Source organism: Papilio polytes, unplaced genomic scaffold (genome assembly GCF_000836215.1).
Source record: "Papilio polytes unplaced genomic scaffold, Ppol_1.0 DF821956.1, whole genome shotgun sequence".
NCBI lineage: Eukaryota > Metazoa > Arthropoda > Insecta > Lepidoptera > Papilionidae > Papilio > Papilio polytes.
Window position 1 is genome coordinate 2,770,346 of NW_013527248.1, and position 27,281 is coordinate 2,797,626.

A 27,281-nucleotide genomic window follows, 5' to 3' on the forward strand; every position below is an offset into this window, starting at 1 on the left:
TTCTAATAGTAAAGGTAACATCGCACGGAAATCTTGTAAATATATCTGCAAAGAAATTTAAAAATGTACTAAGTCAATCCGCACTACTCCAACGTGCTTGACTAAAGATTAAGTAAATATTAGTACAAATTTTGCTTATACTCAGTTTATTCCTAAGATTAACTTTATACCGCGTTTATTTGTAACTAAATATAATAAAAGACTGTCTTGTAGTATTCAGTACAAATCATAAATGCGAAGGTTTAGATGGAGGGATGTTTGTTAAAATTTGCAGCCTTAACTGCCGAACGGATTTCGATGAAATTTGGTATGGATGTAGAGGATAGTTTGGAAGGACACATAGACTACTCACTTTTGTTTTTTTTTAATTCCACGCGAACGTAGTCGCGGTCGAAAGCTAGTTGTTTTAAATTGTGTTTTGATAATTAAAGCTCAGAGTTATGAATACCGAAAAATCTAATTGGTTAAGTAATCAAAAAACAAAAGCGAATAAGGACAACCAACACAAGGTCACCGCTTAATGCACCAATTGGTTAACATAAAAAATTAGGCGAATGAAATGAAGGCATTGAATTGACGACATCATAAATATCAATCGTAAGAACATATCTTCGTTTGTTTTAATTGAAACGACTGTGACTTCAATAAACTTTTTGACACCTCTGACTCTGACGCATATTTTACAAGGCCCCTTTGTCTTTTAATGATAATGTCCTTAGCAATTATTGAATGGGTTTAGTTACTTTTTATGTTTTAAAAAAATACAGCATACTAATATTATAAATGCGAAAGTTTAGATGGATGAATGATTATAAGACTTTGTAGTCTAAACGGCTTAAAGGATTTCGATGGAATTTAGATGTAGAGGATAGTCTTTTGTTTTTTCATTACAATATAAAGCTAGTTACAATATAAAGGACTTTTAACAATGTCTAAGTTAAAATAAGGTATATGATAAATCAAAATGATGTCATTGTAAAACTTTTCAATTTTGTTTTTCAATTTTGTGAAACCTTCTCAAGCGATTAACTTCTTTGTAAAGTTTGTCAAAAAAACCGAATTGTTTAAGAATGATACAAATATCACCCGCTGTTGCTCGCGACATCGTCCACGTAACGTTATAAATTAGCCAATGTTACTCACAGATAAATTACCTTTCTCACAGTAAAAGATTTTTTAAAATCGCCCTAGTAGTTCTTGAGTTATTTCTATACATACAAACACATAAACATTTCCTCTTTATTATATTAGTATAGAAGTATAGATACATCAGCTATATAAAACTTGAATTAGAAATCACTCGTCACTTTTAGTAACATTTGGTTTAGTATTTACATAAAATATGAAACACAAGCATTACCTTTCGGATAAAAAAAGAGTTATCAAAATCGGTCCACTAGCGGCAGTTATGCCGTAACACACATAAAAAAACATATAGACGAATTGAGTACCTCCTTCTTTTGGGAAGTCGGTCAAAAGGTACAAATCTTTCCTCTTTATAATATTAGTAGGTGTAGTAAATTTAAGTTTACTCGTTAAAGACAAAAACAAAATAAAATTTACATTTATTAAAGATTCCTTGGTTCGTATTTACGACACGTAGTTACAAAGCAATCAGCTATTTTTTATTTGTCAGATAGTTTCAAGAATGTAGTAACTCCTTAAAAAGATTTATTGTATTTCGTCCGAGTTCAGTCCAGTTGTTCGCATAATTAATACAGGTTCCCAATGAAAACCTGTGTTGCAAGATTTTGTACCAAGGCGATGTTACTTTATATTTTTGAAAATTTTAACATTTTAATTTTAAAATTTTATCCTTTCGATAGATTATTGACAATACCTTTTTAAGCATATCTCAAACAAAATTCATCCATTGTCGAACGAGGCCCTTGGTATTGTCACAAAGGTTCTCTATGATATAATAAAACTTCAGCAGTTTCTTCTGCGTTTATTAAATATAGGGCATGTCCCACCACTGGCTGATAGAGGTTCAGATAATTTAAAATTGACGTCACTGTCAGATAAGGGAACAAAATACGATATTTCCAGCATATTTTGCACGTTGGATTGTTATTAGACAATTTACAATTTGGTGGGACAGGGACTCTTCAATTTTCTTTAGCTGATGGCACCCCAAATAAGAAAGTCTGTTAGTATCGTATGTAGAGATTACTTCCGCAAAAGATTCTTATTAACAGATAATTATATAGAAGGTCGCAATACGGTGCCCGCAATCCAAACTTCCCCCGGGATCACCTCCGCATCGCTGATCTCTATCTTTATTACTAATGAAGGTTATTTAGAGTCTCCCGTATCAACTTGCCGCGGAAACCGACACTCCCTATCTTACAAAACTGGACTAAATAAATCACAGCCAGACATTCCGCGTAATTCGTTAATTTATGTCTTCATCAGACATTATGTTTTTTATGTAAAACTTAGCAAATTTTTCCCTATCTGATTATGATATAGTCAAACGACGATATTTGCCCCGGTGAGGAAGACGCTGCTATCGTGGGTAGTTCAGTCAGAAAAGTAAAACCTAAATGACATTAAAGAAAAAGACAATGACAGCTACAGTACGAAATCGATTGACAAGAAGGCGCTAGTGAACCGTCATAATTTAGTTTGACTTATGACCGGGTCATATAACTTACTTGGTCTATAATTCAGTTTACAATATTTATGTTGCCATTAAAATTTGCAGCTAATTTGGATATTCCTTTTTATTCGTAATTTTTTAATGTATCCTTTATACGTTTCGTCTAATCCCTGTTTAAAAGCGGAGTTCAACAGTCTTTCGTAAACAACACGAAATTAAAAGAAAAAGTCGTTGACTTCATTACGAATTCCTGCAACGCTGCCATTTAAAAATCCTCGGATTTTTTATCTCTGGTACGCCTTTTTATGTAATAACTCAAATTAAATAAAAGACAAAAGCAAGCTGCAAACAAAATTAGGACTGGACGGGAATATTAAATTCGCTATTCCAGTTAAGTATAACTTTTATCTTTCTTTTTTATTATCGACATAAAAGACTTCTCTCGAATATGGTCGTAAGAAAATCATTTGCCGCCGAAAGTAATTATATAACAATTTGATAGTCTTTATAAAGGCGATCATTATTCTTAAGGAGATCAAACATCTGCCTCTTTGGTTATAACCGAAATTATCTGTTGTTTCCCTTCCCCTAATTAATAAACGCAACGGGCCGAGTAATTATGTAAAAAATCAATATCCACCCTCCACGTCGAGGCTCGTTATTGCTTGCTTATTGCTTTCCTCTTGATGGGGACGATGCTTTCCTACGTACTTTTACAAATTGCTTTCTTTAAAATACAATAAAATGTAATCATACATCGAGATAAAATATCATCATTTACTTCGAAAGTTTTATAAATGTCACTGATGTTGAACTTTATAAAAAAACTAGCTGTTCCCGTGCGACTTCATCCGCATGAAATTGTCAAAATTTTATTTTATTGTTTACATTTTTCAAATTATCAATAGCAAATGTCAAAATGACATGACAGACAAACTTTGACAGACTTGCTTCATTGATGGCAGCAACTCATGGTCTCTTTCCCACATTAGGGTTTTTATCCAAAATATATACCCTCTAAGTTTAATCGCGTGAAATTATATATCCTAAAGCGTGACATAATTGTAGGGCATTTTATTTAAAAAAGATTTATTCAAAAATATGCTGTAATTGCTGACATCTGACGTCACAAAGAAGTGTGGGTTTACGCTTTATTGTAATAGTATAGATTAGTATGTATTAATTTTATTTTGTCCTTTTTAGGATCTGTTGATCTAAAACCTATTTCAAATATCTTGCTTATTAACCTACATACGCAGTAATTCTGCAAAACAATAAGTAAATATATTTTAACGTTTGCGTTTGAATATTTAAACGGATACGGTAATAAGTTTGATGTTGTTTTGTTTAACATTACGTGTAATACAGGAAGGCCATTAGCGACTTACTGTTGTTTGTTTTGACTTGTACAAATGTTTACTGTACAATATTAACTGAACACCACTTTCACTTTTGATAAGAATTATAAATCCATAAAACGAAAGACCCAGATTCGATATTTGTTACTGTTTATTGTTAGATTTGAACGTTTTTTTATAGTAGAAGGGAGCAAACGAGCAGCGGATCGCTAAGTGATCGCTTAGCCTATGAACATCCACAACGCCAAGGGAACTGCAGATGCGGTGCCGGCCTTTAAGGGAGAAGTACCAGAAATACATATATCTTTGAAAGTATCAGATTTTTTGGAATAAGGTTTAGAGCATAAGCTTTCCTTCTCCCCTTTCCAAGTATAACGGTTTCTATAGACTACATTTTTATATTGTCAGGGGGTTAAGAAACATAAATTGTTCAAATAAATGTTTAATAAACAGTTTGTTTTCGTTTTTAGCGGTTGCCCCAGGGGGTTCATCTGGACCACTTTGAGAATCACTGGTTTACAGTAAAAGACACTCTAAAATCAATAGTTACGGTTAAAATCTGAAGCATAGCTGCATAGCATTCTTTTAGCATGTGTATAACATTTTGTTATCAGAAGTTATAGTTTAACGACAGAAAATAGTAAAACAGAAATAATAACCGCACCTAACATGCCATAGTTGCGTCGTAGTATTAATAAATTAGGGTGTTAGAGTCTGAGTCCCTTTATTGCTTTAATTATTAATTAGAAATGTGGTTGCGTGTTACAGCTGTGGTTATGGACTGCTGCAATTTAATTCAAAAGCTTTAGTAGCCGTCTTTTGTCTTGTTATTACCCGAAATATACGGCCATAAATCCACTCATTTACCGCCGTGTTTTCATTTGTTCTTTAATTAAATATGGCCTCCGCCACTTATTACGTTACTCTGCACTTAAACGAAATCATTTTTTATATCAATAACTTAACGTTAATAATATTTTTAATTTTTGCCGGACTGTAGAATTCTCGCTTATTGTTACGTCTAGTGTTTTTTTTTCATTCTTTCTAGAAAGTTAGATGTCATTTTATTCATATTTATTTCTTCAATTCCTTTTATTTAATTAATCTGATTTTATGAAATAGATACAGATTTATTCGTTACATAACAAACCCGCATTATAACCTAAAATGAATACCACAATGTAATCGCACTAACATAATTACGTCGAAATTCCGCCCAATCTGTGACAAGCGGCAAGCGTAAACCTTTTCAGCGTATACGGGTACGTCACGGGTGACGTCACTGATTCACGGGTTATTTCAAGCTTAATTGAAATACCGACAATGTTCATTAGTACGGTAGTGATCATATTATGTGTGCATATAGTTTGTACGAACGTAATTTAATTACCAACCGCCCAAATGAGGACGGATTGTGTTACACTAATCTTTTAACGTTAAATGTATGGTTTCGACCGCAGTTAATAGTTGATGTTAATCTCTAACAAACTAATTAATCATTAGTACGTGGACTTTGTACCCCTTTTAACGTGAACGGATGTGTTTGATACAATTTAACGTGAAAAATTGCATTAAAACTATTTATATTTTAGCTTTCGCCCGCGACTCCATCCGCGTGGGGTTAAAAAAGAACAAAAATGAGTAACCTATGTGTTCTTCCAGATTATCTACATCTGTGCCAAATTTAATCGAGATCCGTTCAGCAGTTTAGGCTATAAACTCTAACAAACATACATCCATCTAAACTTTGGCATTTATAATATTAGTAAGCATAGTAAGATAATCTTATTAATGCGAGAGTTTAGATGGATGGATGTTTGTTAGAGTTTATAGCCTAAACTGCTGAACGGATTTCGATGAAATTTGGCATAGATGTAAAGGATAGTCTGGAAGGACACATAGGCTATTTACTTATGTACTTTTTTAATTCCACGCGGACGCAGTCACGGGCGAAAGCTTATTCTTTATAAATTTCTAACAATGAACGACAATTATTCCGTAATATTAAATATAGATTTTTATCTAAACTGTCGAAGTACACGTATAATAAAACTCATGAATATTTTATTACATGTTACGGTAACGCTATTAGTCCTTTGGGGGTTGTAGACGTTTTCCTCTTGCGAATTTTTATTCCAAATTTTATCGTATTAAAAAACTTTAATTTTTGTTAAAAAATACTTGATGACTTTTTATCTTATTTTAGTACTCAGAGGTAAATGTATCTATGACTACGAAATATTTGCTTTATATTTTTAAATAAAATAAAATAAAAAAACTTTTTAGTTTGTCGTTACGACCGAATAGGTGAAGATTTAGTATATGTACTATGTATAATTATTTTTTAATATGTAGATATGAACTAATAATTTTCTATTAGTATGAATAAATACGTAATTATTTAATAACAACTAGCTGTTGCTCGCGACTTCGCCCGCGTGAAATTAAAAAATAACAAAAAATATTAAGTTACTCAGTGTTACTTAGATAACGTAGTTTTTTAATGATGAAAGAATTTTTGTTATCGACCCAGTAATTTTTGAGTTATTTCAATATATAGAAATCTTTCCTCTTTATAATATTAAAATAGCTTTGGGTCGTGTTGAGTTAGTATATGAGGTCTAAGCAACCTTGAATCGAGTGTCAAAGATTTAGTAATTTCTCACGTAATTAATAATACGCATACTTTTTGTTTATCGTAGTAATGTCTGTTTATGATATTTTCTTGAATATAAAAGTTGAATATGTGGCCGTTGATATTTCTATTGACTTAACATGATAAATATTTATAAATAGCGCTAAAGACTATTGATTTTAATTACGTATGAAGGAAGGAAACGATTTACGCTGGCTAAAGTCATTCTGCCTTCGACAACAATTATCTCATAGGATGGGTGTGCAAAAAATAATTGTTTAGTGTTTATTTTTGTTGACTCCACAATAAGATTGTTATCATTATGATAATAAATACACTAATAACAATATTATTGTTTTTAAAAGTTTTGTAAACAACAGAAACAATAGTGTTTAGTGTTGTGTCGACCTCTGTATGTAAACAGAAGTGGGATATTATTAGTGTTTACCGATGAAGTCATGTTTTTAATAACTTGTTGAAACTATCCCGGAATAAACGCGGCTTGCGGACAGACAGACAAAAAAATTAAATGCGATGTTCGTTATCAGCAACGCAATTACATCATATTCCCGAAATCTGGAATTTTTCTTTTGATATTACAAACAGACACTCCAATTTTATTATATGTATAGATAATTATTTATTAGTAATACTCAACCCACTTCATTTCTGAGGTGACAGCTATAACATTACATGTGTCTCGAAATATATTTGTACGTTGATGAACTATCTATTTAAGTTTCTGAAATCATTTCTATTAATGTTTTCAACTGTTCATATCTGAGTTCATACTCATAATTGTATCGCAACATCTGTGTAACTTTTGAATATTATTAGTTTCAAATGGAGATATTGAAATCCATTCAGTATTGTAAGAATTTGTTAACCACAATTGCAATCTCACTTTACGATTTACCTAGCTTTGGCCCGCGACTTCGTCATCGTAGTAATTAAAGAAACAAAAGTAAATAGCCTAAGTGTACTTCCAGAATATCATCTACATCTATGCCAAATTTCATCGAAATCCGTTCAGCCGTCTAGGCAACATACTCTAACAAACATCCATCTAAACTTTCGCATTTATAATATTAGTATGATTATACGAATTAGATTAGTTTTGATAGGAATTTGGATTTAATAGTGTTTAATTTAACATGTACACAGACATCGGAGTATCCATCAGACGGCATTAACGTGTTGATCAGTGGACAGTGTTGCGAAGGGAAATTATTGATTTGCGCCTAATTTCCGGTTGATCGGCGGAGCACTGCGGGCGGCGGGCGTTGACGGTGGTCACACCTAGCGAATGGATAGCGCGAAATGCATTTAGACCCCTTAATTGACTATCATATAAGCTGCCAATATTTCATTTTAGTAGCTTTCGATATTTCATTTTTGTTGCTTGATATTTATACGTGAATGTATTTGTCTAACTGAAAACTGTTTGTGAACTTAGAATATTGTGTTTTTAAGAAATTGGTTCTGTCGACTTTAAGATCTGAACTTGTCCAATTTAAGTGTAAGGTCATTTAATCCTAATGCTTCGCAGAGATTTAGAAATGTTACTCTATACTTGCTTTCTTTTAAAATTAATTACTACTTTGAATTAGCTCCCATCAACAATATTAACGTTATGTCTATATAGTTTTTAACTTTAATTTCTTGTATTTATACTTGGTTATGTTTGTGGAATTGTCATATATTTATCTTTTTAAGTATTCGGATATGGGACTTTCAAATTTTACTTTAAAAGGGAACCAAATTAAAGTAGATTTTGTATCTATACAAAATCCATTCAAATATTGAATACGGTCCCGAAAATCCATTGAATGAAATAAATCAGCAATGTAGAACTGGCCCTACAGTCGAACCCCAACCAGTTTCGCAAAAGGTTAACAATATATGTGAAAGGTCGGATGTTAAATTCCGGGTATGTAAAGGGCCCCCTACAAAGTGTAGGGCCGGGGGGCGGCAACAATGGATCGCTGCAGAAACGCCGTACAACAAACTAAATGAAATTCCTTTATATGTTTCGAATTTATATATTGAAAATAGATTCTCATACATGCCTACATTAACAATTATATCTATAAGTTTACAACGTACACCAAACACTATTAAAAGATTACATCTTAAAAGCCTAAGAAGTTAATTACTTCAGTCCATTCCACAGCCATACCACGGTAAAAAATATTCGCAATAATGATAATAATACACTTTATGAGATGCAGTACATGAAGGTTGATAACATCACATCAAGTTAATATCAGTTGTTTAAATGCTTACAAGTAAATAAAAAATAACATAATAGCTAGAAGCGTCGCAAATCACTTTTACAATTATCATCCTACTGCAATACGATCCGGATTGGCGGCCACGAAACGTTTTATAAGATAAAATATGTTATCAGAAATTCCATACACATACTTCTGAAAACAAAATTCCGACTCGATACGTTTTCATTATCAACACTCTGTTATTGTATTTAAATAATGAGTGGTCGAGGAAACGCGAAGTGCAGCGGCCGCTATCAGCGACATATCTCCCGATTACCGACTGCGAGCCAATCTCCCCTTAAACACTTTACTTCATTTCGAGGCCGCCCGGCGCGATAACATCGACATTCAGCGAGAAAACATATTTTAAAAACAATGGAGGGCATTCACTTTATCAGCGCATCGCCGCCCGAGGGTGCGGAATCAAAGGAAGTGGTGAATAGGTGCTAGAGGCTCCTGAGCGCCGCCGGCTCATTAAGTGAATATCGGCAGCCCCTTGGCGGCGATGGCGTTGAAAGGCGGCCGCATTGTCTACGCCGGCTGTTTGCCCTCGCTCATTACCTCCTCGTCCTGGCGCAGTGTCATGGGCGGCGACACGTCTCGCGGCGAGCTCTCCGGCCCGCTGCCGGCACCCGCGGCACCCGCGCTACTCGCAACACTCGCGGAAATCACTGCACTCGCGTTGCCCGAGTCCCCGCCGCCACCTCCCTCGATCACATCCCAGGGCACGGCGTCATCGAAGGCGGCTACGTTGAGCGAGCCTGCGCCCGAGTGGAACCTCCAGGGCAGGTCGGTGCCGCTCTGGCGCGGCCGCCGCCTCTTGTGTCGGACTTTGTGCCGAGCGAACCTCTCCGCTCCATGCTCCGACTCCTTCATCATGGCATCGTACAGAGAGTTAACGTTGACTTTGAGCTTGCGATGGTTGAGTGCGGACTCCGAGATCCGCGGGGGCACGGGGTCCCGGCTGAGACCTTCGGCGTCCCACAGCTGGACTCTGAGTATGTTGTCGTGGGACGGCAGGTGGGCGCGCGCGACGATCGCGAGCGCGGTTAGAGTGAGAACGAGCGCGCGCGTCGTGGCGTCCATATCGGTCGGCGTACGCGGGCCTACTGAGCTCGGCGGCCGCTTTTCCCGCGCTTTCCCGATAACGCTACGCGCTACGCGGCCGCACTCCGCACTCCGCCGATAAACATCACTCAGTTTCACGTATCCCTTATCGCGGCATCGCTTTACTCATCGCCGCGTACGATATTCTCCACAGTCGGCCTCGACTACGTCACGTCACGTCATGCAGTTGGAATGGCACGTGTTTAAAAATAAAACAACAAATTCAACTAAATAGACTTTATTATCGTAACACAACTGTTGTGACATTGATTACATTTATCATTTGTACTAAACTCTACAACATGCCCGTAACCGAAAATGCAAAACATTACAAGCAATCTCGTATAGTAAATTAGAAATTAAGATTATAGGAATGATAAATTTTACGAACGAGTAATAAATATATGATGAACATTGATATAATATATGATATAATATGCATTATTGTAAACTTGTAGCTAAGCCTTGCTGCATTTATTTATATAGTGGTTACAACATACGTAACGTACCTACGTCATTTTTTCATAGATTTTAGAGGGAACATTCTACTACATGAAGCATACTAAACTTTACTACTAGAGTTTAAAATGTCAGACATAGAAGTAAACATTTGGCAAGCTACATAGGTACTGTATAACAAAACATATTTTAACTTGAATAAACATTATTTATTACATAAGGTGTTTTGAAATAATCCTATATAACTTTTTTATATATTAAATTCATTAAGTACTTATAATAAAGCTAAATATGTACATACTGCTGCAGTTTTCTACAAAAATATACAATACGAAGTTACAAATTGTCGTTCAATCGGTGGTATTTATGAGTTGTATAAGTTTGTAATGTCTGATTGATTTAAGAAATAACCTCTCACGGCTGCAATAGAAAACACACAAAACATACGGCGACCAAAACTTTTGATCCTGACTGAATGCAATTGCTTTTAAATAGAATATCGCTTATTACAATTATTGACGGTCTCATTGATGTTACTGTAACCGGTTTACTTTCTATAAAATACTAGAAATAAAAATATAGTTTTTTTTTTGACTTTAATCAATTAATTATATAAAAACAGTAACTTATTTTTAGGCCTTTTTATTTGTAACGTTATTATGTTAAATAACTAATACTTGTAATAATTCTTTATCGCGTATAAAGCATGTACGTACATAATACATATACGTAGAGAAAACTACTCGCATAGTTTTTCTCTTTCGTTAAACTTTTCAAAAATGTCTATAAACTTTGAGCCAATCCACTCTTATTGTCGAAACAATGAGCCAATTTTGAGCCTTAGCTTGTCAGTAATTGAGTCGTAAATTCTTCGATATTATCGAATCGTAAATTAAATAACCACCAATGTCAGTTAAATAGCGTCATTATTTACTTTCGGAGAAGTTAAAAAAAAGTTTCTTTTCTTACTTCCCAAACCTATGACTGAATTATTTGTATGTTTGTTAAATCTGTGAATAAACCAATCATTTTCTTCAATTTATGGTTTATCAAAAGCAACCTTACGTCGTAAACAAATATGGTTGAATTTAGAGTAACACTATTTTTTAATTCAAACATATTTTTTTAAACAATCACGTTTTGTTTGTTAAACATTATGTTGTCATACAAAACACTGACATGGGTGCTGCTAATTTTCGACATACACAAACAACGCAGGTTTTAGCAATGTAACGTATAACTAACGATATGTTAAAATATTTTGAACTTTATTTCAATGCAATAAGATGCATAAAAAATATGAATTTTATTAAAAACATCGTAAGAAATATGCGTCATAAAACATACTATGCTGTCTTACCAATATTTATTGCAATCACATACAATTGTATTCAAAAATATGTGACGTTCTGAAAAAGAATTTTCTTTTGTCAATTTTTTATTTTAACTAAGATCGTCCTTATAAAGTAAAATCCGCTCCTAAAAAAAGAACTGTTTTTATAAAACTTTATTTTCATCTCGATAGTTACGTTAAAATAACGCCATCTATAATTCCCTACGAAAGTTAAAAACAATCTTATAGCGACATCTATTATTTAAATCTGAAACTAATCACGTGCTATGTTTGGCCGAAAGATGTCGTTAATTTAACTAGAATTTCAAAATTATAATTTTTGTAAAATACCAAATAAGAATGATACCGAAAGTAAAATGTATTACGGTCTTTAGTATTTCTTTAAAAATAAATTGAACATTCTGACCAACAACTTAAAATATGGCAATGTTTGGTAACAAATGTACAATCTTTATTTTAACAGTTTCTACATAGCTAGAAAAGATATTAGTACAACTATATTCTACATTTTCCTACTAATGTACCAGAAACCAGGAAAATAGAAACACTGATGAGGGCGCCTCATTCGCCTCCATTAGCAATTATTTTAAGATTTATCCGCAAAATGTCTATATACATTTCTGGGTACATAGTAATAAATTTCACTACCTATATAAATTTAAGTTAGGCAAGCTAAAAACACATACAGTTTTATTGTTACATATTTAAATATAAGAAAAAAAAATATTGTCATATTTAAGTAACTAGTTCTAACCATGTTTTGTTACAAATATTTTAAATAATTGTGATTTTTTGTGAAACTCTACAATATAGAAATTTAATGAAGCAATATTTTAATTTTCAAAATGTCGGAATTTAACTACATGTAATTATCTTATGTAATATAATTTGTGACATAAATATTGGAACAAACATTTATTAAGTATTAAATCACTTCCTTGTTTATTTTAAGACTAGCTGTTCCAATGCGGCTTTATCCGCATGAAATTTTTTTTGTTTACATTTGTCAAATTATCAATAGCAAATGTCAAATTGACATGACATGTCCTTGGCTATCTTGCTTCCTTGATGTTGGCAGCAACTTATGGTCTCTTTCCCACATTAAGGTTTTTATCCAAAATATTTACCCCTAAGTTTAATGGCGTGAAAATGTATAGCCTAAAGCGTGACGTAAGTGTAGGGCTATTTATTTAAAAAAGTACTATTCAAAAATATGCTGTGATTGCTGACATCTTAGGCAATAAAGAAGTGTGTGTTTACGCTTTATTATAACAGTATAGATATAGATTATATAATTCTATTGCTATACTTAACATGTGAGTGAAATAGCTATGTTTTTGTACAGATATTACTGCAAAGATATTGCAATTTATATACTTAAAACTAAGATTTTATACAAATATTTTCATAACAAAAGATGTTTTTTTTCTAATTGTGAATAATTTTCTTACAATGGATTTTTTGTGGTATTTCTCATACTAAAAAAAATTGAAAACAATATAAAAAACTTAGCTATCACGTAATTTAAAAAGACTTATAAACGAATGTCAAAGGAAAATAAACAACATTAATTGTACAATAACTTTCAACCTATTATTAATTGTACTATTACATCACTGAAATAATCTTATTGTAATTTTATTAAAATGTTCCTACATTATTATTGTCTAAAAGCCATGGTACACTCCTAAAGACAACGTTCATTTGAACTGCGTGTGAACGAATGAGTGAATGATTGAGTGAGTATAGTTTCGACTCATTCACTCCATTTAACTCAATCCTAACCGTTCTTTGACCCCTCTAATGTACTGTATATTTGCTACATCCGTCTAAATGCTCATCATTGTCAGTTCTAAATATTCTTATTAAATATAATACTTATGTATATAACTATAAAGTTCATTATTGCATTGATTTATATTTAATGACCAAAATTAACTAAATGTTACATTAAATAAGTACATAAAATCTATAAAATGTCTAACTTGGATGTAGCGAAATTGCTATTTGTAATCTCAGATGCAAGCAAAAATGAACTTTATACTGTCAGTATAAAGTAGAATATACAATGTGTCAGGAATTAACTATGTTTAAAATACATTTTCAGTGGAATAACAAAGACCGATGATTAACAAATAAGGGCGGGAATACACATGACAATAAATGGAATAGTAACTTGCATGCCAGTTCACTAGACCGTACTAGACGAGGTATGTCATTGTTAAATTTAATTCACTCTTCGAGTCAACTTGAATGCCAGCTATATTATAAGAATAAACATGCCAGTAGCTTGCAAGTGTGCTAGCTGGCATGTGTATTCCCGCCTTAACATTCAGCAACTATTCAATATCTATACTAATATTATAAAGAGTTAAGATTTGTATTTTGTATGTATTGAAATAACTCAAAAACTACTGGGCCGATTTCAATTTTACACCATTAAGAAGCTACGTTACCTGTAACATAGGCTGCATTTTTAATAGCTGTTTCACGCGACTTTGCCAGCGTAGAAAAAATATAGCTTATGTCACTCTGATTATATAAATTCTTAATGGTTCAATTATTTTTTAAATTGGTCCAGTAGTTTTTAGCATAGAAATTTTACGCGGATAAATTAAAGCGACAGCTAAAAAAGACTTTTAGGGCTTGTCCCACCACTGGCTGATAGAAGCCCAGATAGCTTAAAAATTACGTCATTTTGTTGTTTACACGTTCAATTGTTATCAAACAATTTACAATTTGGTAGGACTGGCCCTTAGTATATAGTAATTTTACGCGGTAAAAGTGAAGGGGCTAGAAAAGAGACATTTACACTTAGATTACCTTTTAGAGTTTCTTCCTAGCGGGCGAGCTGGGAAGGTACGTCTTTAGTCAGTCGATGCTGAGGTCGTTGGAGAAGTGGCGCGAGAGCTTGGCGACGTCGAGGCCGGTGAAGTCGGTGAACAAGTCGGTGGTGGCGGAGCTCGGCTTCTCGGAGCTGGTGGAAGGTTGCTCGCAAGGGTCGATACTCACCAGGGCATCCTCTTTGCTGCACACCTCGAAAGGATCCGATATACCTGAAGGGTTTGTGAGAATGTGTTAAGTTTTAAATAATACTAGTTGTTACTCGCAACTTCGTTCCGGGATATTAAAAAAATAATAAAAAAAGTGGCCTATGTTACTTTTGTTACTATGTTATTGTTAGAATAAAGTGTTCCAGTGGTTTTTGAGTCATTTCAATAAGTACAAAAATACATTTTTTTTTTCTTTATAACATTAGTATTATTAGACAACTTATTTAATTGATACTATCGCTTTTAACTCAGAGCAATACTTCTCGTCAAGACTCAAGTTACGCGCCAATCTATCCATACTTCTAGTGACATTGACAGCTGTCAGCTAGGGACGTGACGTTTATGTCGATAATCTAGAGTTGCGCCAACTCTACAGCACGGTACTAATATTGTTCCTAACAGTATAGACTAGCTGTTTACGTGCGATTCGCATGACATCATAAATATCTTAATTTTTCACTACAATAATCTATATCTCTCCTAAGATGATAAAGCGTAAACACACACTATATAGTAATGTCAGCAATCACAGTACAATTTTGAATAATTGCTTTTTTAATAAAAAGCCCTATAACTGAGACACGCTTTAGACTATAAATTGCCTAACCTTGTTGTCTTTACAATTATCACTATTTTTTATGCTTTACTTTTTAAATAAATTTTACTATATTAAGAACTAGCTGTTCCCGTGCGGCTTCATCCGTACGAAATTATGAAAATTTCATTTTATTGTTCACATTTGTCAAATTATCAATAACAAATGTCAAAATGGCGACATGACAAATCTTGGCAATCTTGCTTCCTTGATGTTGGCAGCAACTTACGGTCTCTTTCCCACATTAGGGTTTTTATCCAAAATATTTACCCCCTAAGTTTAATATCGTCAAAATATATAGCCTAAAGCGTAACGTAAGTGTGAGGATTTTATTAAGAAAATAATTATTCAAAAATATGCTGTAATTGCTGACATCTTAGGCAACAAAGAAGTGTGTGTTTACGCTTTATTATAATAGGATAGATAGATTACATTTTCGATCATAAAACACTTATATCAACTCACCGAGGACACTCCTGACTTCATTATTAGGCTGGCTGAAGTATATGAACCTGTAGAAGCCGGGCGTGCGCACGCCGCTGCCCACGGGGAAGCTCAGCGTGATCGTACGCGGGTGTCCGCTCTCCGGAGAATCGTGTGCCAACGATACTTTAGCTAAATATTCGTATGCGATGTAATCGTCTAAATTATGGAAATCAGCCTGAAAATGCAAAACGAACAGTAAACATTAATGTATCATTTTGTAAGGGAAGTCCTTGGCTTCTTAAACACAGGAATCCTAGTTAAGAAACCAAGGCAACATTAATATAGTTATCATTAGTGTGCAATAAATATATTCTTATTCTAGAACATTAAAACTTGAAGAAATGTCTATACAGAGTGATCCTAAACGGACGGATCACAAGCTTCATGGAAGCAAAAAGACTTCCGTAGCTATCGTTTAAGCGCATACTATCTTACCCGATTTTTATAGCTTTAAAATCGTAAAAAACACATTTTTTACAATAAATTAACTAACCATAGAAAATAGGGCAACATACTTCGAGTTTAAACTATAGAAATTGACATCCTCTACCTCCACAAAGCTTGTGATCCGACCATAAAGAATCACCTGTAGAGTGGCTTTCGATAATGGTTCTAAGACCAAGTTTCCACTTAATAGACTAGCCTTACATGATAGTGGGCAGAGGCATAAACCTAATAAGATGAAATTTGGTATTTGGACAATCATTTTATTTCAATTAACTAGTGTAGTGTATTTTTGCAAATAATAAAACAACATAGAGACTATATTTTTTAGCTAATCTATATATATTTATCTTAAACAGTAAATATAGGTCTGGCTATCGATTTTAAAAAGAAATCCTCAATATAAAGATATTCCACGAATTAGATTGTTATTTCCGGTTCGTAAAAATGCTTGTAACTTATCATTTTAAATTAAAGTTATCAGTTCTCAGAATTGATAAAAATCAGGAAAACTACTTTTATCGCACATAGTAACATTTCCGGTTATGTTGAATTGCGTTAAATTTTGCCAGCTTCTAAAATAACATGTTTTTAAAATGCACAATGTTTCAATCATAGTAGTAAATACTGTATTATATCTATACTATGTTATAAAGAGGAAAGATTTGTATTTTTGTATGTATTGCAATAATTCGAAAATTACTGGGCCGATTTAAAAAATTCCCGCACCACTAAAAAACCACGTTATCACTGAGTAACATAGGTTACATTTTTAATGTAGGTATTTTAATTTCACGCGGGCGAAGTCGCGAGCAACAACTAGTTATTGATAAATAGAAGATTGAGAAAACGTTTACAAAAATTAGCCAGGACAGCCAGTCTTCGCTTTTCAATTCCTCATTTGGTTTACAGATATACAAAAAGGTTTAACTATTGATGTTTGACCCATCCGAAGAAAGTTATATTATTTTATGGGACTTACATATGATACTCTTTTCGGTTGTTTTATCAATAAAGGGTACGAATCCGCTTATCGCCAATTCTTATAATAATGCTCTACTAACATGCATTAACGTGCATTCCTTGACCTCGATATTAGATCTAGAACGATCTAATTAACTAACATTAAGCATATATTAACCTAATTCAATTAATAAGCCGTAGAATTGTACTAACAAGATTTTACAGCTTTATAATAGAGTTACTTGAAAGTAGTGGATTTGACGGTGGAGGAGACGCATAGGAAGGCAAAATGTTCTCTTTATGTGCGTCTCCTCCTCCGTCAGTTAAGAAGACGCAACGCATCTGCAATTGCGGATGTTTATGGGCAGCGGTCGCTTTTCATTTCGGTGGATTCAGGTGGCCACCTTATAAGGTGGCAAACGAGCAAACGAGCGAGCTGCAATTGTTTTTTTTTTTAATGTATTATAAAAAAAATCGTTTGAACATTTTCAAACGAGACGAGGAACTCAAAACCAATAAAATGCGTCTTTTAAGTATCTGAACGAAAAAAAAGTCGCTTAGTGATACACGTCTAGTTTCTTTTTATTATTAACCCTTTTCACCATTCACTGCTATCTAATTAGTTATTTGTAGGAAAAGACGGAGTTTGTCTCGTTATAATAAACAAGGCATTTTTTCCTGAAGCGGAACACCACAGATTTCCGCGACAGTACAAATTTTGACTTGAAATATCGTTTGGTTAAGGATTCTGTGATAGTATTTATATGGATGGTGTAGTTTTAACTTACATCGTAAATTCCGATCCAGTCGTTGGGGTTTATTTCAACGTCGGGTGACAAAGTGCAATGCGTCCTGAAGTCCGCGTCCCCGATGTACCAGATTCTAACCACTGGTGCGAATTCCACCGTCTTCTCTGTATAGTTTGCCATCACCTGCAAGAATAAAAACGCGCAATGTATGAAATTATTGCAATTTACTGTTTTCGTGTTGAGATTGAGTTGGTCGACTAGACGGTCAAGAAATCAGTCGAGTAGCCAGTTGTGTACTTGAACGAGTAGTTGAAAGGTTGGATTAATGAAATATTGAAAGGGTAGAATTCTAAATACAATGATGAGCAGAATCTTTTATTTGCATATTAATATCAAATGTCCGATAATTGCTTCTTTTTTTCGTTTTCTCCTTATTTCTACAATCTTGTTTAAGATCTCGGTATTTTAAGTACATTTTAAGATTGTGAACAATCAAGGACTAAGGTATTAATACGCACTTTTAAACTTTCACTTCAGAACTGAAGATAACTATTATGAATAAAAAATGTTTCTACACTTAATGTTTCCATACTTATTATAGATCGAGAAATGTTGCCAAAATTAATCCCCATGGATGTGTCAATTCATTATTAAATACTAACTTTTGCCTGCGATTCTGTCCGCGTGGTATTATAAAAAAAAAAGTGAGTAGCTTATGTGTTCTTCCAGACTATCCTCTACATTCAAACTAAATATCAAAGAAATCCGTTTAGGCTGCAAACTCTAACAAACCATCCATCCATCCATCTTAACTTTCGCATTTATAATATTAAGTATGGAGTATGATAAAAGTTTAATTTAATGAAATGTATTACAAGATTCAAAATTAATAGATGCTCGTGGTTTTTGCCAGATTACACTGCGTTTAGAAGAACGCTCGAACAAGACTGTTTCTTCCCTACATCTCTATATACCGTATTCCATGAACGCTTCATACAATATTCCGAGCATACATAAAGATTGAATAGCACTATACTATAATATTTAAAGGTTTGTAGTAGGTAGTAAGTAAAATACGTCCCCACCAAGACTCGGAGCCTTCCTTAAGTTTGGGTGACTAGGTTAGTCATGTTGGCCCGCGGTTTAGTAAAAATATGTTTGTAATATTATGAAATTAGGTATATCACGAAGTATTTAATTACACAGTATCAGCTACAGCTGAATAACTTGAGTTTATCGTACATTTATCGCCTTATCGGAAAGATTATCACGTTGGTCGATACTAGGGAAAACTTGTTATAAACTCAAACCAATATATTACATTCCCAACAATAATGCAAAAGTTCCAATCTCATAGGCAAAAACAACAAATCTGTCAGATTTATCTCAGTTGGACATTTTACAACATTTGATATTTGCAATCATTGTGCAGTAAAAATGATTTTTGATATCGAATGTTAAAAGATGTAACATCAACCAACCAGTATCTCTTAAGCTGAACCCTTTTGCCATCTGTGACTAATTTTCATAAATTTTTGTCTTATAACGCTGTATATTTTCTACGCGTATTTCTTTTAGTATTAAAATATCCTATTTAATTCTATTATGATAAAATACTAACAAAAGAATTAGGTTAGTCAGGTAATTAAATCTGTTAGAATCCTTCCATTGCATTGTCAATGCATTGCAATGGGGACAGTATTGAAACCCCACAACAAGCTAGAAACACAGAAATATCACGATATCAGCAATTACGTACTGAATACAACACAATTGTATATTTTATGCTGCCAAGAATATCTTACTAATACTATAAATGGATGGATAGGTATTTGTTAAGATTTAGCATAGATGTAGAGGTGAGTCTGAAGGAACACGTGCTATTTATTTTTTTTTAATTCCACGCGGCCTGTATCTCGGTCCAAAGCTACTATAGGGATCTCTCAAACATGATTACCTAAATATTTTAACATAACATTAAAATTGAAAGTGTTAATTTTTATAAGGAAACAACAACATATACGAAGTAATTATTACAGTAACGAATGATGTTAATACAATTTTTATTGCAACAAAACGATATAATCATAAAAACCGCACTTTCAATGCAAAACAAGAAAAACACATCAAAGTAAAGCGTAGCATTACATTCCACATTTTCAATACAAAACACATGAATTCTTAAAAATTGCAGTGCAGATATTAACACCTAGTTTCCATTCCAACCTGTGTACCGAAGGCGAACTAATGAGGCCGAAAGGCAAAAACATGCAAACTTACCTCTTCTGGGACAAATACGCCTTCTACATTATCAACTACATCTTCACCATCTTCATCTACTCCATGAGCATCTATGCTAGTGCCCGCCTCATCATCAGGGGTGTCAGCAGGCTTGACGAGAGCGGTTCGCATTCTGATCATAGAACGCGCTACTCTTGGAACATCAGCCATCAGGGAGCGAGTGAAGAGCCTCTGAACCTAGCATGTTAGTTTAAAGCTGCTACATACTTTGCATAGGTTAACATGCATGCTAGCAAAGCATGTGCTAAAGCATGCATATGCAGTGCATGTAAAATCACATAAGTTTTGTAAATTCACTAAGGATGTTATTGTAAGATGCGTTACAAATGTTTTTTCTAGATAAGATCTTTTTAATTATCTACGTAGTAACTGAGACGATATGGCTCGTTAACCTAGTAATGTTTTCCTAGTATATTTATGTCAGATGTTATTTTACGTTCATACACTAATAAATTACATTATTCTTTGCAATGCAACCAAAATCTTTTGGAGTTACACAGTTTTAATAAACACTAACAACGCTAAGATAAAGATACTGATTATCTTTTTAAGTAACATTAACAACTCATTATCCACTTCCCCTCATCCCTTATGAAGGGTCGGCACAGTATGTGCTGCTCTTCCATACATCTCATCAGCCATGATATCTGAATCCACTCCTTTCTTAAGTATATCCTCATTCACACAACCCATCCATACTTTCTTCGGTCTTCTACCTTTGTAGCTATCCACATTCAATCTTAACACTTTCTGGTTTATATCCCCATCGTCTCCCTTTATAATTAACAACTATTTAATTATGTTCTAAAAATTACAAAACATAACCAACAAAAGTATGTTAAATTGCGTTAATATTGACGTAATAGCTTATGTAACCTGTGCTCGCTTAATGAAATCTCTAGCATCATGTGGGCCTTGGCTTCGTTAGGAGTTACTCGCGGACTGCGATATATTAACGAAACGATTATAGTCGTAACAAAACAAACTTTAAAAAAAACATTCACACGAATCTCCGAAGTACTAAGAAACGTAGTCATAAATGTGTTATAGAACACAGCTATTAAATGATGCCGACTAATTAGAGCTCGTTAGCAACAGCGTAACACAAAATGTCTACTAATGTTAGTAAAAAATCTAGACAACATGCACTCATATCAAAAAATGTATGTACTGACCTTGATGGTATACAGTGCTACCACGGGTTTATGGTCACTAACGGTATAATGTGGTAGGTCATTGTAACTTATGCAATCCGCTCTCAGAGTTATGTTCTCGTAATTATTTGGTACAACTTTGTACAATATTCTGTCCGTCCATGATGGTTTTCTCCTTAAAATACAGAAGCATACTAGTCAAGTAACTGGAATGTTTGCAACATAATAATACAATAAGAGAAGAAACTCCTTTCAACACTTTTAAACTCTCAACCATCAGAAACTATAGGCCGAATACTGGAACGAGATTTAAATATGTAACGGCGTCTTAAACGATGAGACTACGCATAAGATAAACTCCTAATTCCATTTCATTTTCAACGCCTATCTGATTGTAAGTAGCGCTTACGAAGCGAACTGTTTAAATATCGTTCCAGAATACGGTCCTCAATCTACTATTCTAAGGGATCGGTAATTGAAAAATATTTAATAAATATTTTACTCTATTACTGTGTAATTGAATAAAGTTTGTAGGCCAAAATAATTCAAACGTGTTTCTCGGCCAATTAGCCATAACTTTAACCAATTCAACAGATCGATATATCTTTAGCTGCTCTAGTTTGACGTCAGAGGTATTTCACACGTAATGTGATTTTGTTTAGTCACATAACTATGTACGTAGAATTTTATTAGGAAAACCGCAATGTCAGTTCACTTTAAATGGAAACCATGTCATGGAATTGGGATTTTTTTAAATAACAATTCTTCTCAATTTCAAAAAAGTACTCTAATAATCACAGAGGGGCAATAATTATTTAATGTAATTATCAGTGGAATTGAAAAAAAAAACAAGTAGCCTATGTGTCCTTCCAGAATAAACTCAACATCTATGCCAAATTTCATCAAGATCCATTTAAGAAATAAGACACAAAAGTTAGTTGCAATCTGTAATCATCCATCCATCTAAACTATCGCATTCATAATAATAGTAAGATTTACTTACTTGAGATCATAATCATCGGTGCCTATTATAAATTTGTAGGTCGGTGGGAATCTTATCTCGGGTTCTGTCAACTCAACAAATGCTTCATCTAACTCTTGAGAACCATACAACTGGTCATATTTCAGTAGCGCTGCATATTTATCTTTTTCTACCTCTTGTAGTGCAGCAACTATTTCTTCCGCTGAAGGGCTTTCTTCTGGCGGATGGTGAAGACGGCAATTCAAATCACCAATGAAGAACACATAGCTAAAAATATTCAGCTTGTATACATTTGTACTCTATTGAAATGTGATATCTATATTAATATTATAGAGAAAAAGATTTGTATACATGTATTTAAATAACTCAAAAACTACTTGATCAATTTCAAAAAAACTTTAACCATTAAAAAGCTATGTTATCAGTGAGTAATATAGGATACATTGTAACTATTTTTTAATTTCACGAGGGCGAAATCGCGAGCAATTATAGTGTTATATAAATTTTATGATTTCATGTATTTTAAATTTAATACATAAAATATATTCAATGCTAACAATGTAAGATGTTGAAATGATTAGACACTATAAAAACTTAATGCATTGCAATATTAAGATATAAATAAAATGATCCCACAATATGCTTTTATATACAAACAAAAAAAAACGGTTCTATCTCATTGTAAGTATTTAAAATAGTCTGATAATCTAATTAGCAAAGGATGCACTGCATGGAGGCAACCTCATGGTTTTATCCATTATTTATGCTGGTCTTCACTATTGACAAAAACTTACTATTTGAAGCAAATGTACAAGTTAAATAAATTGAAAAGTTGATGTTCTTAAGGGGATTTAAATGCATTTGTTAAATACACCGAACTTGGTGCCATTATTTTTTAGACAACTAGCTTTCGCCCGCGACTCCATTCGCTTGGAATTAAAAAAAACGAAAGTGAGATGTGTTCTTCCAGACTACCCTTTATATCTATATTAAATTTCATCGAAATCCGTTCAGCTGTTTAGGTTACAAACTCTAACAAACATCCATCTATTTAAACTTTCACATTTATAATATTAGTATGCAGTATGATAGTTCTCCTTAACTTATAAAAGCTAAAATTAACATTTTAAAATACTCACTCATGGTACAATATGTGGGTAGTTTCACTAACATGGTATGTGTGGGTATTTACTATAGTATTGTAGTCAGTAACACGATGGTGATGTAAATGTTCATGTGCTGTAAGATGACAGTTCACAAGGCACACTGAACAACCATAGATATTGAATCTCACACTAACTGCACCTTTGTTACCCTGAAATTAAATACCATATTAATACTAGCTGTTGCCGGTGACTCCATTCATGTGGTATTTAAAAAAAAAACAAAAGAAAGTGGATTCCACACTATGTTTTACTTCTATGCCAATTTCATCCAGATCTGTTCAGTCATTTTGGTTGCAAAATAAAAAACATTGATCCATCCATCTAAACTTTCACATTCATTTAATTGTATGAAAGTACAATAACCTAAAAACATCATAATTTTGTTATACCATTTTATGTGGATGTAGTTTTCTTTCTTCAGAATAATCTATCATTCATATTGATTCATACTAATAATTTAAATGGGAATGTTTTGATAGACAAATGTTTATTTTATATATTCAAAAGAACTTATCAGATCTCAATAAATTTTAGCACATATGTACAACACAGTCAGGTATAGACCACATATTTTTTTAATATCGCGCGGAAAAAGTAATCTAGTTAAAATATTAGATAACTCACCCATAGTCCTCCAAATCCAGTTTTAGTGTACTGAGCTTCAATATCTCGTAGATGTGTAACATGTTTAAGCTGTGTGTACACTATCAGTAAGATGCCTTGCAGCCTTATTGTCTTTGCAATGATAAAGCCTTGTCTGCACAGAATCTTATTAAAGGTGGATGTCCATGGGTCAGTGAACAAACTGTCCATTACCATGTTCTGAGGAGCTGATTTGACTTCTTGAAGACTGAAAAATGTTTCTAATTAAAGATATGGACATTTTATAGTCTAAAAATATTTTACACTGTATAGAAGACAAATTATGTTGAAGGAGAAATTAAATCACATGAATAATTACAAATATACAAACCCAATGACATAGAAATCTGGTAAAGGTTTATTTCGATTAAATTGTGATGGAAAATCCAATAAGGAATTTAAGTCTTGACCTGGAGACTTAGTAGCCACATTCCAGGTCACAAAATAAAACCTGAAATAAACAAAACACATTAAGGCTTTCAGTAATCGCTGAAAATTTATACAACCTCGTTTTCCAATCGTTAATTTACCTCAAGTTATACAAAATATTTACCTCAAGGTATCCATTTTTAATAATATCTATAATCCAGGCACCACATAAGTTTTAATTACAAATATTATTACCACAAATACGACGGAAATTAAAAGAAAATTGGGTTGAGCTTAATTTTTGTGAAACACAATTTTTTAAACAACGACGACACCAAAGAGTTAGCTAATGTTAAGTTGTTCACTCGTAACTCTTAACTATTTAGATTTTAGTTGATAAATGAAATTACACAAACTGATATGATAAAGACGACAATCACAATAATTAACACTTGATGTTGACACATGACAGTGACATCACGGAGATTGAGAGTTACCAGTTCCTAAAAAAAATAATGTCACAAAAATAAATTAATTAAGGAATGGTTGGTTTAAAAAAACGTTTCAGTATAAAATCTTTCTTGTCTAATATTTTTCGAAGAAATAAAACATCACTAAATTGCTATTTGTACATTTCGTGGATCAATCTTCAAGGCGTTTCTAAGTTCCTTTTAGTTCTGTTGTTGGCAGTGATAATAATAAAACGGCGGGAAAACGTTTGTCAGTGTCACGTCAAAACTGTCAAAAACTAGCATCTGCCATTGTTTTACTAGTTTTTGAGATTGTAGCGCCTTTATTTTGGGAATCATTTGTGTAATATCATTATAATAAATGTAAAAAGCTATTAATTTACTTACTTTACATATATTCAATTGCCGAAGTGAAGTGTCATTGATTAATAATAAAAATGAGCTCTGGTGATGTTCAAGTAAGTATAGTTCCAAACCCTTTAGAAATTGTTAAATAAACATTATTAATTTACTTTGAATTATTCTAGGATGTGCCACGCACAACCAGGAAGTCTTTACGGACAATTCAGAGTACTGTAACGGACACGGAAAATTTGGTGGGTAAACCATCAAACAGTCCTAAACATCAGTTGTCTCGAGAATCTCCTGTCCTTGACATGTAAGTTTTAATATTAAAAAAATAGTAATATGTAAACAGCCTTCATATTACTAATCTATCTATTTTTTAGAGCACCTCCATTAAAGAGAAAAAGTCCATCACACAAGAAAGTTCAAGCTAATCTCGATGACAAAGTATCGGTCGATGATTTGACGAATAAAACTGCTTCAAAAAATTACTGGAAAGCTTTAGCTACTAAGAGCCAGTAAGTATGACATTTCATAAAAAACATTAAGACAACAATTTTCATCATATTGAAGGTAGACTGATATTTTCTTTTAAACATCAACATGTATTGAATTTCTGCAACTCAATTGTTTTTGTAATGAAATGAATTTTGTAGAGCGGCATTACAGGAAGCATTAAGTCAGAATGAGAAGCTTCATGAAACAATAGAAGAACTTAGAGAGGAGAATATGAAGCTGAGAGAAATGTTGGAAGAAGCTAATGCCTTTGTGGAAGTTGTCAAGGTACGCTTAACATATTTTTTTTATTGAAAAAGGAAAGCTAGGCATCGGATTGACTAATATTATTTTGTGGACAGTGAAAATAAATGGAATAGCATTGCTAGTGGTTAAAGAAGTTATAACATATCATTAACAACAATTATTCTGTGTTTTTGTTATTAATAATTCTACATTACTAAGATATGAACAAATTTGTTATTTGTTGTCATACTCTGTATTATGCAAATATTGTTTTTGTATTTATGATTTTGGTCACTCATGTTTTAACTGCTGTATTCAGAGATTACTATTAAGTCTATAAAGGATGATACACATTCAGTTTCAATATAGAAAAAATGAACACCTACATACAACAGTTTTAGCTTCACTGTTTTACTGTTCAGTTAATACTGAACATCTTTATTGTGTTTGTCTTAGAAATTATTTTCTAAATGTGTGCTAATTAAAACTAAGTTTTAGAAGACTAAAAAATGTGACTTGTACATGTGTGCTGTAATTTCAGGATCTGACCAACAACACTAATGATGACACAGGCATTGATGTCAACGATGTCAGTCAGGTGGACTCTCTGGATGACACACAGAAAACTGATGATGAAAACGAGCAAACTTCTATGTAGACAATAGTTACTTTATGTCTAGCTATTTAAGTTTGTACAATCAATTAAGCCCACTACAGATGAATTTCAACTGACAGTTTTAACTGAACAGTTGAACATTGTTTAAACAGAAGTTCAAGGTTTCATATAAAAGGGTCAGAACTGAGTTAGTAGCGGGCTTTACAATGACAATAATCAGAAAAGGGTGTTTTCGTTATTTTTTATTAAATTTGATGTAAAACGAAATGAACCTCATCCTATGATTGTAAGAATAATTTTCTATACTTATTTAAATGAAGATTAATATTTTTCTTTTTTTTAATATCAACACTTAAAGCTTTTGGTTAATGTATAACATATTTTTAACATATGAAGACTAATTAGTGTGTAATA

At 33.1% G+C, this 27,281-nt stretch overlaps 3 protein-coding genes across 4 annotated transcripts in view; 1 reads left to right on the forward strand and 2 right to left on the reverse strand.

Annotated features, from left to right (window-relative positions):
* The window catches only part of LOC106107636 (G-protein coupled receptor Mth2-like), a 40,951-nt gene extending 30,782 nt beyond the window's left edge, over positions 1 to 10,169 (reverse strand). The window contains exon 1 of the mRNA XM_013288578.1: positions 9,433 to 10,169. Within this exon, the coding sequence (XP_013144032.1) occupies positions 9,433 to 9,957 (525 nt within the window). The 5' untranslated portion in view covers positions 9,958 to 10,169. The remainder of the gene's footprint in view (positions 1 to 9,432) is intronic.
* A 2,841-nt stretch (positions 10,170 to 13,010) lies between these two features.
* On the reverse strand, positions 13,011 to 25,153 carry LOC106107665 (inositol polyphosphate 5-phosphatase K-like). Of its 2 annotated transcripts, XM_013288630.1 has the most exons (10): positions 24,880 to 25,153; positions 24,658 to 24,777; positions 24,309 to 24,534; positions 23,658 to 23,833; positions 22,540 to 22,785; positions 21,558 to 21,711; positions 20,362 to 20,559; positions 18,121 to 18,264; positions 15,905 to 16,100; positions 13,011 to 14,847 (listed from the first exon to the last, which is right to left on the reverse strand). In XM_013288630.1, the coding sequence occupies exons 1-10, from the start codon at positions 24,891 to 24,893 to the stop codon at positions 14,663 to 14,665; spliced, it is 1,659 nt and encodes a 552-aa protein (XP_013144084.1). In that variant the 5' UTR covers positions 24,894 to 25,153; the 3' UTR covers positions 13,011 to 14,662. The 2 variants fall into 2 exon arrangements, with proteins under 2 accessions (XP_013144084.1, XP_013144085.1); XM_013288631.1 differs by lacking the exon at positions 20,362 to 20,559 and having other exon boundaries at positions 24,880 to 25,152.
* Positions 25,154 to 25,432: 279 nt separating this feature from the next.
* On the forward strand, positions 25,433 to 27,243 carry LOC106107674 (geminin). The gene is made up of 5 exons (XM_013288642.1): positions 25,433 to 25,623; positions 25,693 to 25,823; positions 25,894 to 26,028; positions 26,167 to 26,293; positions 26,793 to 27,243. Exons 1-5 carry the CDS (start codon positions 25,603 to 25,605, stop codon positions 26,907 to 26,909), a joined length of 531 nt encoding a protein of 176 aa, XP_013144096.1. The 5' UTR covers positions 25,433 to 25,602; the 3' UTR covers positions 26,910 to 27,243.
* The last annotated feature ends 38 nt before the right edge of the window (positions 27,244 to 27,281 follow it).